At 40.7% G+C, this 14,094-nt stretch overlaps 1 protein-coding gene across 2 annotated transcripts in view; it reads right to left on the bottom strand.

Annotated features, from left to right (window-relative positions):
• ERBB4 (erb-b2 receptor tyrosine kinase 4) overlaps nucleotides 1-14,094 on the bottom strand; it is a 1,426,503-nt gene that overhangs the window by 497,933 nt on the left and 914,476 nt on the right. For both annotated transcript variants that reach the window (XM_069733421.1, XM_069733420.1), the window contains exons 12-13: nucleotides 6,649-6,848; nucleotides 3,292-3,424 (exon numbers count right to left, since the gene is read on the bottom strand). In XM_069733421.1, the coding sequence (XP_069589522.1) occupies nucleotides 3,292-3,424; nucleotides 6,649-6,848 (333 nt within the window). The remainder of the gene's footprint in view (nucleotides 1-3,291; nucleotides 3,425-6,648; nucleotides 6,849-14,094) is intronic.

Here is a 14,094-nt window from a genome sequence, read left to right as displayed (position 1 = left end):
ATGACATACTGACAGGGATTTGTTCCGTAATTCTTTTCTGGGCTCCTCTCAGTTGGTGTAGGGACAACTTGTCATGGCCGATGGGCTCACAGAGCTTTTTCCGTGTGCACACCAAGAAGCTCATTTCTACCAATAGCAGTAATGCAATTTCAACCAACCTGTGCACACAACGCGAATAATATATCTTACCACTCTCGTGCACTGTTGCATGTTTTGTGGCTGCCTCATGGACTTTTCATATCTGCCTAAAGTTAAGCTCAAATTAGCACTTTACTTGACAGGACAGTCACATCTGCAAATTGTGGACATTACTGACTCCGTGTGCAGCTCCTAGTGATTCTTCACATAGTCTATGGGCGCAGGAGTGACCTACTATTTACATCTATTAGTGTAGTCCATAAATTGACCAGATCTGCACATGTTGTGTTTATTTTTTCACATGGGCCTGATGTCTATGTTGAAAATCACGCATGTTCACTAACACATAGGCTAACATTCAGCTGTGTTCTGTTTGTGGTGTAGTCTGCTGTGCACAGAAGCAACGCAAATATGTTCCTGTGAACGTAGACAAAGGCCATTTTTAATTAGAACAGAACATATTGAAGCTGCATTCTACCTGCTCTGCGATCATTTTAGAGGCACAAGCCCAGGAAAGGTGAATTTGTTTAGCAAAGTGCCTGTCAGGCAGATGGGCTCACACAATTTGATCAAGATATGAAATAAAAGCCTCACATTCCTATGTACTTTATAGTAAACTAGCTGTACTACCCGGCTTCGCCCGAGTTAATAACTGCTGTTAGCAAAATAGAATGTGTTAACAAAAATTTATTCTGCACACCAAAACCACAAAACAAATAGAAATGTAATTATTAAAAGGTAAAAACTAAGCTAATAGAAGCATTTCACAACATATATTTCAACACCAGAGATATTCCACACAGACTTAACTAAATTGACGAAGTAATATGAAGTAATCTTCTACTACTTATTCGAGAGCCTTTTGATAAACGACATTCTTAGTTTTTCCTTCAGGTGCAAAGACGAACAGATTTTTGGCTGTTCCAACTCTTGAACAGACCACATAAAGTTGACCATGAGAAAAGCATGGAGATTGTAATTCGATTCTAACTACTTAAAGTTCATTGGCCCTTGAGGAAGCAGCTCTTGTTTTCATGTCTGCAAGCCACGCTTCCCTCTCCTCAGAAAGTTAATTGGCTCGTGAGGAAGCAGCTTTTGTTTTCATGTCTGCAAGCCTCACTTCCCTCTACTCAGAAAGTTCATTGGCTCTTGAGGAAGCAGCTCTTGCTTTCATGTCTGCAAGCCTCGCTTCCCTCTCCTCAGAAAGTTCATTGGCCCTTGAGGAAGCAGCTCTTGTTCTGTTGTCTGCAAACCTCGCTTACCTCTGCTCAGAAAGTTCATTGGCTCTTGAGGAAGCAGATGTTCTCATGTGTGTCAGCCTTGTTTCTCGATCTTCACATTTTTCATTGGCCCGTAATGCAGCTTTTCTTTTTGCATCAGCTGACATTCGTGCCATGGAATTTCTTTTCTTATGAGGCATTATTGTGGTAAAAATAGTTTCTATATCCTCTCACATAGAGGTAATGTGACTGACAGCAGCCTTTCCACCAACACACCCTTTCCACCATTAGTGCGCATGCGCCACTGCACTATGTCCCAGAAGTATTTCGCTGTGTTCCAAGTGCGGTGGCGTATGTGCACTAATGCTTTTCGGCTTTGCCCGCAGTTGGGCAAAGCATACTGCGCGTGTGCAAGGCAAGATTGCCTTGCACATGCGTGTACTACGGAGGAAACCAACTCACATTCAAGAAAATAGTGCAGCCAGCGGGAAAGGAAGGGGTCAATGTAACAACAGAAAACAACGCCCATTGGACAGAACACAGGGCCCGCCAAAATCAGGTGACAGGTTCCTTTAAAGGGATTGTCCATAAAATGTACAATTTGTCAGAAAGCTTAAGAAATCTACAGGGATCTTTTGTGTTTCTCACTCATTTCTGGTGTTCTGTGCTAGGATGCACAGTTCACCAGGATTAGGTCAGTGTCTGAACAGGAGATTTTGACTCCAGTTCATCAAGACTGTTGTAATGAGGGTGGTGTTGGAGTCAAAGGCGTACGCCTCTTAAGGAATTAGGAGCATCTGACAATTAGCATGCTACTCTGTGAGCATTACTACTAATGGGTGCAGTCAGGGATTGCAGTACGATTGCTGACATAGGCCGGGGTCACACTTAACTTATGAAAAATCGGTCTGTTTCTCTTGGCCGAGAGTCACACAAATGTTCTCCGTATGGTCATCCGTGTGTAATGCGTTTGCAATGTGATAATGAGATTTCCTAGCATCTATGTATCCGTATAACATCCGTATGACATCCTTATGGCTTTACATTTCTCACTGCTTTTCCTCATAAAATTTAATGGCTCAATGGGCTGAAATGAGGAAAATGTGGGCGTATTTCTCGCAAGTCACACTGATGGTCCTTGTGATGTCCGATTTTTTTCTCGCACCCATAGACTTAAATTGGTGAGACTCGGCTGAAATATTCGTACAATCGCAGCATGCTGCAATTTCACTCGGACGTAGAATACGCCTGAGAAAAAACACGGTGAGCTGAGCTTCCCCATAGATTAACACTGGGCCGAGTGCTACGTGATGTTTTCTCGCATAGCACTCGTCCGTGTTATACGCTAGTGTGACTCTGGCCATAAGGTGAGCATCAGCTTGTCATGAATAAGACAAGCTGTGGCGTCACAGCCCATTCCACCCCATCCCACCACAGCTCCACCCGTTTTGGCGGACCTGGGCAAAATGTTAAAATTTGCAAAACACTGAATTAGGCAAAAAAATTGACTTTTTAAAGAGATATAATTCTGGTATAATCACTTCTCCCAATCTTGGTAGCTGTGTATTTTTTTTATGGTGATGCAGGACATGAGTGTGTTAATAGCAGTGGTGTGTTTTTTTTACAGTAGCCTAATGAAACAAAAACATTAAAATGACATATCAAATGTTTTATGGATTTTACCGATGCTCTGTCTGATGAGTTTGCATCACATAAATGTAAAAAAACTATAAATACTGTACATACAGATGTGGCAAAGGTTACCATCGCTCAAAACACACCACCTTGAGAACTTGTCACAGTAGCCCTTGACCAATGTTTGTATAGGTGTCAAATACAAATTGTGTCTTATGAGATTTCTGTGCGCTGTGTTATCTAAATCAAGCTAACCTTTGCTAGATCTATACATATATTGTTTATACTCATTTCTTACCCTAATTTAATGTTGCAGGATCTGACACAGGAATTTTCTCGACTGAAGAATTTACAAGCCAGGCATTGATCAGACCCGGATCCCCAACATCCAGCACTGGAGCAAAGAGGATGGCACACCATTCCCTCAGCAGCTGAAAATATCAATAAAGATCATTAATGGGGAAAGATAAAAGAAATCCTTCAGAAATCGTATAAATGATCCCAATATCTAAAGCATCATAAAAATAAACCTTAATAACTGAGTGCAAGTGTTAATTACATGTCGCATCCAGGAGGCATCAAAAGCTTCACATTATATCACTGTTAATTATATTGAAGAATCAATGTTGAAAATATCCCAACTCCAGTAATGAATTAACCTAATGATCTGTAGGAATGTATGTACCAGACGACATGTTTCATCTATTCCCTAAATCTCCAGCAATAATAAGCACCATAGCAATTCAGCCCTGAATATTTTAACATTTTGCTTCAAGAAAAAACATTAGACTATATTTGCGATAGTTAATGGGTCATTGAATATTAGTGTAGGTACACAAGATCGAGTTCTCCACATTCGAGAAAAACGGTCCGATCATTGTGATCGGAGTTTGATCAGAATGGCATCAGTTTTCCTTGGATGTGGACTGAAAAAAGAAAAGTTTCTCCACCTTCTCCATTTTCAGTCCGTGAAACTCAGACTCAGATGTCAATCCTGTGTGGCTCAATGTTTTTCACGGGCCCGTAGACATGCATTGTCGATGTCGGATCCAAATAGGACATGTCTCTGATTTTTTCAAGGAAAAAATCGGACGTGCACAGCCCCATGGGATATTATAGGTATGAGTGCTATCAGTGAAAACCATGGATAGCACTTTTAAGAGAGTCCTGTGCATGAGCCCATAGACACATTTTACAGGCTCCAATTACCGAATTCCATAGGTATGCTAGTAAATAATGTGTATTATAAACTCATCCCAAGAATCTTTTTGTGGCACACAGGAAGCTTCTAAGTTATGGTGCAATTTTCTAATATACCGTAAGTGTAAATGGTCCCATGACTACTGCTCTAAATACATTGGTGAGCCCAGCGTAAAGAGGTCGTAAGTGCTGTGCTGTGACTCTTTATTAGCAGAAAATGAAAGGTACAGTCATCAAATGAATCCATATAAAGCAATGCAGTGTGCATACGATAAATAGGTGGATGCAAAATGTCCCATTATTACAACTTGTAAATGCAAAAATGAATATGCCATTAGTTTCTGAGACAGGAATTACACATAAGTTATGTTTTACCATGTGTAGTCAAAGTCAAGACTAAGATCAGGAAAAGGAAGTTATAGGCCCACCTCCATCCAGTAACCAGGAACTGCATACAAGCAGTGCAAGTGTCAGACAGTGCAAGTTTCAGTGGAAGTGCCCAGGAACATTAATTTAAAGGGAAACTATCAGTAGGATTGTAGGGGCATGTAGGTCATAATGTAAGGAGGTGAAGCACAAGAAGAGTCCAGGGGCGGTAACCTTCTCGGCTCCGTGCCTGGAACCATTGAGCTGTGCTACCGGCTCCTCAGGGGGCAGACTTAGAGACTGGGACAGGAAGGAAGCCAGGCAGAGAGCGGGAAAGGCGCGCGCACAAGGGTCAGAGCAGCGTGAGCACAGCGTGAGCACAGCATGAGCAGCGGTCAGAGCAGGGTGCAGCTGTGCTCCAGGAGAGAGAGAGAGCTCCCGGTCAGAGGACAAATACAGGGAGATTGCCCAGAAAGACTGCATCTTGTGAGAACATGAAAGCAGACTCTGCTGTGAGAGGGGTGCTTTGAGACCCGTGGCATTGGCCCGTGCAGAGACTTTGATTCCTGGTGAGAGACTTAATAATAGACTGACCATCATTTTCCCGGGATATACTGTGCTGTAAAAGCTAAAGATTCAGAGCCTGTGCATACCACATTAACTCTCAAAACCTCAGGCAGCGGATTCCTAGAGACTTCTCAGCCCACGGACAATAAAGGGAAGACAAGTGCCACTGTTTCTCGGCGCCTGCGTTGGAGAAGACGACCCTTCAAGCAAGTCCTCATCAAAAAAGTGTTCTTTTCTCAAGAAATCCTGCTTACTTCTGTTACACTGTTTTACTCCCATTTTTTTTTTTTGCACTGTTTTATTGTTAGTTATATTCTACTGCTTCCTCCCTGTGAGAAGAACCTGATTCCTAATAATAAACTCCTCAACTGTTGGTCTGTCTGTCCCGTGGTGACACACTCAGTACCTGCATACTATTACAATAGGAAGATCTCATCTCTCGAGATTTTGATCCCGAGATCACTATCAGCGCATGTGCCGCCCCCGGCGGCAGCCATATTCCCGGAGACCAATGCACGTGGAACCCTGGAAGTGCCGGGGCTTTGGCCTGTCACAAAATGTCGGCATAGCCCCGGGCAGCGCTGGACACGCACGCAGCACCGCTGGGCACAGGAGACACCCGCAGAAACAGCCAGCAACCACCGGGCACCCGGAGACACCCGGCAGCAGCACTGCAGCCACCACCCCAGTAAGCAATAAGATGCAAGGATTATAAGAAGCACCACCAATTTATAAAAAAATATTGTTTTCTTATTTTTCTCCTCAAAATTTGGGGTACGTTTTATAATCCAAAAAATACGGTATGTAAATGAGCTGTTCCAGGTGATGGGCTGGACACTGATCTCCCTAAGTATCTTCCTCCAGAGATTATTGTAAATGAAAGGAGGAGTTACCATTTCGAGACATATAACTAACACTAAAAAGTAAAATGATCTTTGTCTCCTTGCACACACATTTGCTGCAGCTCTCACAGCTGTGCTGTATTGTAACAATATTGAAGCCCTGTCTGCCTGTGAGATGGAAGCTGAAGCTGAGAGGAACCTGCAGGTGTGTCAGGTATAATCACACACACAGCTCTGCAGTGAGATCAGGAGAGCAGAGCGCGGCCATTACACTGGTAACGACCCCTTTCATTTACAATAATCTCCGGAGGCAGATTCTGAGATAGGTCAGTGTCCGGCCCATAGCCATGAACAGCTCCTTTACATATACAAAAAAATGGATCTCTCTGAAATAAGACATCAAATCATCAAATCGCTGATATCAAGATGTCATTTTTTTTCAGCTTCCTATGACCTACATGCCCCTAGAAGTTGGCTTAGGAGAGTTGATCCTATTGACACATGCCTTTTAACTGAGTGGTTTCTAGTGATTGCAAAATTATTTAAAAATATCCACAACTTCTTTATTTCCAGCACATAATTCCAGTACTAGATAATCACTGTTTTTATGCACCTGAAGTTCTAAGGGACACTTGAGTGCTGGATATTCTTTTTTTGAGACCTGGATGTTAGATACTTACTGCAGTTTTCTGCTTTCCTGTTTTCTCTAATGGTGGATTTCTGGCTGGATGTCCTGAACAGTGAGGTCCAGTTGATGGTATTGTAGTAGCAAAGATTGTGGTTGTCCGTAATATAGATATTTCCAGCGCTGATTTCTTTGAGGGACTGTAGTTTTAGGCCTGTGAGGCTCTGCTGCTTGAGGATGAGTAGTGAGATCCCACTATGTGCAAATAAAAAATGAAAATACATTAAAAAGAATCCGTCACAAGGTTTTTGCTATGCAATCTGAGCGTTGCTTGCTGTAGGGGCAGAGACCCTGATACAAGTGATGTGTCACTTGCTGGGCTGCTTGCTGTCATTGTGATGCCACCACTGATTTCTCTGCGGCAGATCTAGCAGTTCTCTGAATGCTGAGCTTTGTATAACCTTGCCCACACCACTGATGGGCAGCATTCTTGTATACTGTGCATTGACAGAAAGCTGCTAATCAGTGGTGGGGACGGGGTTGCACAGAGCCATTGACTAGAAGGCATGAGGCACTGAGTCTTGTTTGGTGATAATCTAATGTAAATAAAACACTGATTTTACTAAAAAAGCAACACACAGCCTAATAAGTGATACATCACCTGAATCCGGCTGTCATCCCCTACTTCATGTTGCTCTCAGAATACATAGCAAAAACCTGCTGACATAATTCCTTTAAGATACAATTTATGAACATATTCTGCTGCAATGTGCATTGAGTATCATATATTGAATATTGGTAGAATATGCCAACATTTTATGATTGGTGAAAGATCCTGAAAATGAAGGGACTGCAGCCGTGCTTTAGTGCTGCATCCATCAGTGCTGCAGATTACTCATTCTCAGGATTGTTGGAGGTCCCAAACGTCAGATCCCCACCGATCATAAAGAAATGGCATAACCATGCTATAATGTAATTTAATGGTATAATGGTCATACATATTCATGGGCCACCCTATTGTAATCTTCCTATATGTAACAATATCTGAAATGGAAATCCCACTCGGAACACCCATGCGAAAATCTCATTTTAGATAAAACCAGACAATCTTAATTTAAGACATGGGTCTTCCTAATGAAAGATTATTACTAGGGTAGTGCTACAGGGATCCCTGTTAAGCAAGTCTACAATCATCTATGCCATCCAATACTTTAATATTGCATTCCGCTGGTAATGAAATCCATTCTTGACGTTGCCTGCATTGGGGACGGGGGAAAGGTATAATATAGCAAATCTGAAACAAAAATCCTAATTTTCAACATGCAGCCTTAGTCTACGATTACTAATCTTCAACACTTGGTTATGATGAGCTGTTCTCTGTGTGTTTGGCCAAATTTGTCACAAATGGAATGATATGTAACGTTAGGCAATGAATGATAGGTACTATATAGAAAAATATAATTGAATACTAAATTCAAGCATGCATATAATTTAATCCCAAAAGATCCCAAAAATGCAACCTTAAATTTTTCAAACAGTGAAATTGAAGAGTAAGATTTAAGAATATTAGAAAAAGAAATGAATAACAGATTTGGTCTGAAATCATTATCTAAGGGAAGTCTAGAGTTTCAAAAGCTTCCAAAAGGCCAAGGAGAATGATAAGAGTGTAATGGCTCTGAGACGTAGGAATGAGACATTCATCAGATGTTTAAGCAACTTAGTTTTCAGTTGGCTGGGAGAGCAATAACCTAACTGAAGTAGGTGTAGAAGATTATTGGCGTTCAAAAGGGAGAATGCACTGGCACCTCTACAGAATCGGAAAAGAAAAGAACACTACTCAAGACTAGAACCTAAAAGAGGGATCTGTCTTATTTTGATACTTCTTATTAAACAGGTCTTCAAGGTTTACGTCATCATAAATGATTGAGCAGATCCCTAGCCTACTGCCCAACCGATGTCTATGGGTCTACAAGGGCATATGGACATCACAATCTCATGGAGAAAAATGAGAACTGTTCTGTAAAGGTGGTTCTAGCTTTGACGTATCCAATTTGTCCTCTGTAGTGGTTTCCTCCAGTGACTGCAGACAGACAACCCTTCCTCAGCTATTTCATGATGTCATAATTAAGTCATTATGGATAAAATAAGAAAAAGAGCTATCTCGTGTTCATCGCCTTTTCAAATGAAGAAGAGCTCCCATATTCAATGTGAAAAAAACATTACTATATTAACCTGACAAAGGGGGCAATTCATTCCCGAAAAGTGTTTTATGATAATAAAATATAAATTGTAATAAAGAATTTTTTTGTGACAAATATTTTGAACTTCCTACCAGGTCTAGGAAAGAAATCAAAAGGAAAATCTGGTAGCCATCCATTATCTGTTTTATGACAGGTGATTATGGGTGTTAAGCTCCAAGCTTTATCCATAAAAGTGAGAGTCTTAGCACGCACCTCATTATTACTGTATTTTTCTAAGAGGTTTTGCCCTATGCATGTCCTTTTCCTTTTTCTTCCTGTGTATACAGTGCCTTGCAAAAGCATTCGGCTCCCTGGAACATTTCAACCTTTCCCACATATCATGCTTCAAATATAAAGATACCGAATGTAAATTTTTGGTGATGAATCAACAACAAGTGGAACACAATTTTGAAGTTGAACCAAATTTATTCGTTATTTTAAACATTTTTGTGGAATTTAAAAAACTGAAAAATGGGGCATGAAATATTATTTGGCCCCTTTAACTTAATACTTTGTTGCGCCACCTTTTGCTGCGACTACAGCTGCAAGTCGCTTGGGGTATGTCTCTATCAGATTTTTACATCGAGAGACTGAAATTCTTGCCCATTCTTCATTGGCAAACAGCTCGAGCTCATCGAGGTTTGATGGAGATTTTTTGTGAACAGCAGTTTTCAGCTCTTTCCACAGATTCTCGATTGGATTGAGGTCTGGACTATGACTTGGCCATTCTAACATCTGGATACATTTATTTGTGAACCATTCCATTGTTGATTTTGCTTTATGTTTGGGATCATTGTCTTGTTGGAAGACAAATCTCTGTGCCAGTCTCAGGTCTTTTGCAGACTCCAACAAGTTTTCTTCAAGAATAGTCCTGTATTTGGCTTCATCCATCTTCCCATTAATTTTAACCATTTTCCCTGTCCCTGCTGAAGAACAGCAGGCCCAAACCATGATGCTGCCACCACCATGTTTGACAGTGGGGATGGTGTGTTCAGGGTGATGAGCTATGTTGCATTTACGCCAAACATATCGTTTGGCATTGTTGCCAAAAAGTTCGATTTTGGTTTCATCTGACCAGAGCACCTTCTACCACATGTTTGCTGTGTCTCCCAGGTGGCTTGTTGCAAACTTTAAATGACACTTTTTGTGGATATCTTTTAGAAATGGCTTTCTTTTTGCCACTCTTTCATAAAGGCCAGATTGTGCAGTGCACGACTGATTGTTGTCCTATGGACAGACGGTCCCACCTCAGCTGTAGATCTCTTTAGTTCATCCAGAGTGATCATGGGCCTCTTGGCTGCATCTCTGATCAGTCTTCTCCTTGTTTGAGATGAAAGTTTAGAGGAACGGCTGGATCTTGGTAGGTTTGCAGTGGTATGATACTCCTTCCATTTCAATATTTCGCTTGCACAGTGCTCCTTGGGATGTGTAAAGTTTTGGAAATCATTTTGTATCCAAATCCAGCTTTAAACTTCTCCACAACAGTATCACGGACCTGCCTGTTGTGTTCCTTGGTCTTCATGATGCTCTCTGTGCTTCAAACAGAACCCTGAGACTATCACAGAACAGGTGTATTTATACAATGAACTTCTGGATTGAGTTTGCTGCACTGAAAGTAAAGGGGCCAAATAATATTGCACGCCCCACTTTTCAGTTTTTGAATTTCCACAAAAATGTAAAATAACCAATAAATTTCGTTCAACTTCACAATTGTGTTCCACTTGTTGATTCTTCACCAAAAATGTACATTTGGTATCTTTATGTTTGAAGCATGATATGTGGGAAAAGGTTGGAAACTTCCAGGGGGCCGAATAGTTTTGCAAGGCACTGTATCTGCAATTAAGTGATTGTTTCCTAATCAAGCACTATGATGTCATAATTACAGTACATTTTATGGTGTGATAATCATGTCTTAAGTCATAATTAGGATTTTTTTACGTCAAAATGATTTGCTAGCAAGTCATTATCATGCGTATGATATGGTATCATATTGAATTTTTTTAATATCAAAATCATGCATTATATCAAAATAGACATTTGATGTCATAACTATATCTTACGATAAGTTTCCTGATGATAAAATCATGCATTATGATGTCACAAAGAAGTCGCATAATGTCAGAATGAACGGCATACCAACATATTATATTGTCTCCAATGCTTGTAAATATATTTGTTACTCTAAATGACCCTTCTCTTATACAGTGGGGAAAAAAGTATTTAGTCAGCCACCAATTGTGCAGGTTTTCCCACTTAAAAAGATGAGAGGCCTGTAATTGCCATCATAGGTAGACCACAACTATGAGAGTCAAAAAGAGAAAACAAATCCAGAAAATCACCTTGTCTGATTTGGCAAGATGTATTTTGCAACATCTCACCCAGTGGGGTTAAAATAATCACAACAACGTTGGCCAAAAATCTGAGAACCACATGGGAGACCTCTTGAATGGCCTGCATAGTGCGGGGACCAGCATAACAAAGGCTACTATCAGTAACACACTACGCCACCAGGAACTCAGTCACTCAGTCGAAGGACACCAGAAACAAAATTGTAGCCCTGCACCACTGATAATCTCCCTCAATCTGAAGCTTCAGATTGAGGGAGATTATCAGTGGTCTTGCATGTCTTCTATTTTCTTATTATTGCTCCCACAGTTGATTTCATCACACCAAGCTGCTTGAATATTGCAGATTCAGTCTTCCCAGCCTGGTGCAGGGCTACAATTTTGTTTCTGGTGTCCTTCGACAGCTCTTTGGTCTTCACCATAGTGGAGTTTGGAGTCAGACTGTTTGAGGTTGTGGACAGGTTTCTTTTATACTGATAACAAGTTAAAACAGGTGCCATTACTACAGGTAATAAGGGGAGGACAGAGGAGCCTCTTAAAGAAGAAATTACAGAACCTTGAGAGCTAGAAATCTTGCATGTTTGTAGGTGACCAAATACTTATTTTTCCACCATAGTTTGCAAAATAAATCTTGTCAAATCAGACAAGCTGATTTCCTGGATTTGTTTTCTCATTTTGACTCTCATAGTTGTGGTCTACCTATGATGTCAATTACAGGCCTCTTTCATCTTTTTAAGTGGGAGAACTTGCACAATTGGAGACTGACTAAATACTTTGTTTCATCACTGTTTATCCACTTGTATTTGGCTCACTAAACAGCATAAAAAAATTTAAGAAAAACTAGCAGCAAGCCAAAAGCCCTATACACAAATGTTGGCTGAACTCATCCACAACAACGGGTTTGGCTCACAATCTAATGTGCATTGCTGGTGAGTTAAGGATTTATCATATACTGTATGTGTTATGTTATGAGTCTGTTTGAAGATTCGATCTTTCCATTTTTCCTATTTGGTCTGCCTTATCACATTCTGTTTTGGATTTTTATGTTCACCCTTTACTGCATTTCCTTTCTGGCTATACCCCTAGGCAGACATGCCAGCCCTTCAACTGATGGGTTTGCCTTACATGGTTAACACCAGTTGAATTCCTGCAATGAGTCTGTTTGTTTTCCTTCTCAGATCCTCATCCTTTCACCTCTTTAGATTTCTGAGAGGTTATTCCTGTTTCATTCATTTTTGGTGCTGCTTAGCTTTCCCTTTCTACCTTATGAGCGTGTTTTAATTTTCTTAATCTGGGTTTTCATATCTTCCTGTGTAGTTTCCTCTTCTCTTGTTTCGGCCTCCGATGGTATGAGAAACCCCTCAATGGCCCTTTTTAGATCCAAGTGGTGTTTTTGAGTTGTGCGGCTAGGGTCTTTCTAATATGCATGGGGACCAGTTGGGTGTGAGTGCGGCTTCTTTCTGTAGTCTGTCTTCCTTTTTTCCGTTAACCCTGAGTGAATGTGTTACTTTCATGACAGTACGATTTTGGACTGGTAATGATTCTTTTTCTCCCTGAGACAAGCCACCGTCAGACATGTCTGGCAGTGGCTCTTTCATAGAAAACACAGGAGAAAAGTGAGCGTTCCTTTGTATGGGAGATTCTGGTGCTATAGCTGGCAACTTAATGATCAGCTGAACTATCGCTCAGCCAACAGACTCCCAATATACATGGGGGGCTTTACACAGATGCCTGATCATCCATATACTATGTCACTATGGGGCTCACCCATGAGGGTCATGTTCCAGGCAGCTAATTAGTTTTCCTATTTATTTTAGCTATATAATGGTTGCCATCCAAGTAGGAAGCCCTTGTGATAAGCGGCTAATTTATATGGATTTGTGATTCTCTTTGTATTGTAGTATTTTTAACGAGCTGGTCAAAAACTGCACAAATTATCAAGTGATGAGGTCTATAGGTGATATCTCCCCTACACTTACTGTATTCTTGGCTGACAGTCTTGGATTTCGGATTTTTTTTTATAATTATTACTATTATAAACTTTTTTGTGAAACCCTCAAGCGACTGTTTTATATAACAATAATATGAAAGGCTCAAAAATAATGGGAGTCCGGCAAAGTGTCTGATACACTACCAGTATCACAGTTTAATAGGGTAGGTCAATGCTCACAGCCTGGGTTCAGTTTAGATCTCTTCGCTTCTTTCCATTACCCTGTAAAGCTAAAACTACTAAAGGGGACACCTGCTATTTTAGAGAGTGCTGCCCCACAGGTGCTATGAAGAGTAAAATACTTCTGCCGTCACCGCTCTAGTCAGGAGGTGAATTATATGAGATTGTCTGCTGGCTCGTTGGCTACTGAGGATGTGATGTTTTAGAACGTCTCAGCTGAGGCCATCATTAAATGTGCCCCCTGCACTTCCTTCTCAGCCTTTGCCCTGCAGAGACAAATAATTATTCTCAGTGCTGGTTTACAGTATTCTATAACCTCTGTGTGGGCACCTGCTTTCTTCAATCTATTCCATGTTGGGAGCAGGAAACTCTGTTTTGGTAATTGCAGAGTCTAGGCGAACAGACGTTAACGCTAAATTGCTGAGCTTGGTAAACTATTATTTTAAGCAGCTAGAGCTTTCCCATCATCTTCAAATAGGTATATTATAATGTTTAAAACTGTAGATATATCTTGGTAAAAATGTTTTAGTGCCCCAGAACATTTTTAGAAATATAATAATTCTAGGGTAAAGTACTTTATACTTGGGAGTATCAATGTTCTTTCGATAATAGTTGTTCACAATTCTTCTCATCCCTTCCATACTAGAGAAACTACTTCTACCTTTAAAAGGATTTTTCTATCATCTTCTTACGACAGAGTGGTCACTAATCCCATTATTCGAAAGCTCTAAATTTAGACTCAAATA

The sequence above is a fragment of the Ranitomeya imitator genome, chromosome 7 (assembly GCF_032444005.1).
Source record: "Ranitomeya imitator isolate aRanImi1 chromosome 7, aRanImi1.pri, whole genome shotgun sequence".
In the NCBI taxonomy this organism is placed as follows: domain Eukaryota; kingdom Metazoa; phylum Chordata; class Amphibia; order Anura; family Dendrobatidae; genus Ranitomeya; species Ranitomeya imitator.
The sequence above is the reverse complement of the archived record's forward strand: the minus strand, read 5'-3'. Positions and strand labels throughout refer to the sequence as shown.